Source organism: Teleopsis dalmanni, chromosome 2, assembly GCF_002237135.1.
Source record: "Teleopsis dalmanni isolate 2A chromosome 2, ASM223713v2, whole genome shotgun sequence".
NCBI lineage: Eukaryota > Metazoa > Arthropoda > Insecta > Diptera > Diopsidae > Teleopsis > Teleopsis dalmanni.
The window spans coordinates 137,509,552-137,512,473 of NC_051847.1; the positions used below are offsets into that span (position 1 = coordinate 137,509,552).

The window sequence follows — 2,922 nt, forward strand, 5'->3', positions numbered from 1 at the left end:
TCTTAATGCTTTTAAATATGTAGTAGTGATGAGCCCCCCAGCCATTATAGAGTAAAAGTGCGTAATAGCTCTAACTCAAGAACAAGAAGAAGAAGAAGAAAAAATATTTTTTTTTCTCCAAAAACATTGATTATTAAACCAACTGTTACTGTTTTATCAATTCATGTTTAATTATTTGCTTATCAATCAACTATAAAGCATACTTTCTAAAAATAAACATGTTTTCCGATCAGAGCAATATTGTTTAGAGAAGTAGAAGCTAATATTTCTAACTAGTACAATCCTCAAAAAGTTGGCACTTTGAACTTGAACATCTTTTAAGTTATGATCAGCTATTGATAGCTTCTGCTATGTGACAAAATATCATCAAAAATTATCTTAAAAGTATTGAATGAGTAATGGTTAATGCCAAAACATTCTATTTAAATCAAATCCAATTACAAGTAAACTTTATTCCAATTTGCTTTTGTGAAACCACAAAATGGATATGTTTCAATAAATCTAAAGCTGATTAGCTTTGGTTTCACGAATAATAAATAAATAAATAATAATTTGAATAAAATACACTTGTAATTTGATTTGATTTAAATATATGTGTATCATTTTGCTGCGATATATATGCTTGACTCTACATTTAAATTAACTAAATGTGTTTATCAAAAGTACTTAACTTATTGGACTGTCTGATCAAAATTAATGTTAAATAAAATTTTAAAATTAAAGCATAAATAAGTCTCACACTAACACTAATTAAAGTAAGCGATTTAAAAAAAAGATGAATACTTTCCGAATTCAGTAAAATTCATTTTAGAGACTTAATGAGTCATAATTGTTTATAATGGCATACAATTTCACCACTGGAATCTATGCTTATCTACAGTACTTCCCAAAACCCATTCTGATAAATAGTCAAATTTTTTTTATTATGGAAAACATTTTCAGTATATTTAAATAACGAATGAAAGTTAATACAGTCAACATATTGGTGTCGATTAAGTAATTTTGGGTTGAATCGTAATATATGTTTGAACTTAGTTGACACTAAAAAGCTTAATATGATTTACGGGTTGGGCAGAAGAGGTTATATTTGTACATAAATGAGACCAACTCAATGATAAAAATAACATTGAGTATACTATTTAGGTGACATTGTGATCACAAATGACTTGTGGACTAATCCCAAAAACTGAGAGGTTGCTAGAACCTTATACCATAGTCATCACCCATTGCACCGAAGCTTTAGCTGGAGCATAACCTGAAAAGTGGACTGTGTAAGGGTTACAACGGTGACGACGAAATAAAATTCATTAATGACTGTCCTTGTTCGGGACTACAGATGAAGCGACTTCAATGTCATGGAGACTGGCAAACTTTCTTCGCTGGCATAAAAGCGATAATAAAAATAGACATATCGGATCTAATAAACCTCATCTGGAAGACCAAGTGATTCAACGTTGACAATACCAACAGTAAGTGTAACAACATTTAGTGTAACTCACCTTTCCCAAGCAACTTTGAGGGTGTCGCAATGGGCAATAGATACCTCCGAGTGAAAGTGTTGTCAGTTATCGCAACGCTTTCACTCTTTCACGTAAATAGCATAGAATCTGTTGATTTGTCAAAGCTATGGCCAATCCTAAGAGATCATACTAATATAAAAAATGGCAATAAAGAATCTTCATTGCGGTTTTGAAGGTATATAAATCTAAATCTTGTATAGTTTGTACAAGTAAATATATTTAAAATTTTTTTAAACTGTAGCTGAAATTATATACATTAATTCAATTAGTCATTTAATAAAAAATGTTCGAATATTTATTTTAGAAAATAATAAATTAAATAAAAAAGATTAATATCAAAAAAAAGTTTAAACAACTTTTATATGAATAACAAATTAGTATATCACTTATACTCATTTTAGAATTAGATATTTCGCGGTATGTTAAACACAGGATATCTTGGCGAAAATTCCAAAGGTCCATAATCGTTTTGTTCTTCTTGGTTAATTTTTCCTGCCATCATGTGCATTGCTGTCTCATAAGTAGGTGGTGCTACAATTAAAAATTATATAATTTACTTCTGTGCACAAATTAAAAATAATTAAATATTATTTATAAATCACTTGATTTCTACAAATTATTATTCTTGTAAAATCTGCTTTTTATGATATATTATATATGTGCATGGTTTATTATTTAGTTTATTTCTAATGATAAAATATATTATAGAAAAATCTTTGGATTTCTTGAGTTTTGTGTATCCATTATATTTTCTAACAAATCACATTTCATCTTCAAAGCTTATGTCGTATAAACGCAATATTATATAGTTTATTATATATAGTTTATATTTATCGAATCAATCTATCTGAATTCATGGAAAGCGTTCGGACAATGTTACATTCCATTAACATAAAATCAAAAGAACTAATTTTCTGTTTAAAAGACACAATAGGTTAGGTTAGGTTATACCGGTAATCCCTAGTGAATCCACTTAGGCCCATTGGCCCATTGTGATGCCGTATATAAATAATAAAAAAAAAACCTCAGGGTTTAAAACCACCTAGAACCTTTTGCGAAGCATAAAATGCTATTTAAAGCCCGGTCCTGTAACTGGTCCAGGTCCTCAAGGAAGGGGGCGCCTAGAGTACTAAATCGCCGACGTGCATGAGCTGGACAAAAACACAAAAGATGAGATGCGCTCTCATCGTCCTCCCCACAGCTACGACAGATTTGGTTGAAAGGAAGAACCAGTCTTCTAGCATGGTTCCCTAGTTTACAGTGTCCTGTAGTCAACCCTACCAGAAGACCAATGTCCTTGCGGGTCATCTCAATTAGAGTTTTCGATTTCCTTTTATCGGAAAGTGGCCAGATTGCATACAGATGTCTACATATCGTTGAGTCTTCCCATCTTTTGTTAAAA

The 2,922-nt window shown here is 30.6% G+C and overlaps 1 protein-coding gene across 1 annotated transcript in view; it reads left to right on the plus strand.

The window, feature by feature from the left end:
- The first annotated feature begins 1,661 nt into the window (after positions 1 to 1,661).
- Positions 1,662 to 2,922, plus strand: part of LOC119675801 (arrestin domain-containing protein 17-like) — a 7,483-nt gene continuing 6,222 nt past the window's right edge. Inside the window, exon 1 of the mRNA XM_038087012.1 lies at positions 1,662 to 1,695. Within this exon, the coding sequence (XP_037942940.1) occupies positions 1,662 to 1,695 (34 nt within the window). The remainder of the gene's footprint in view (positions 1,696 to 2,922) is intronic.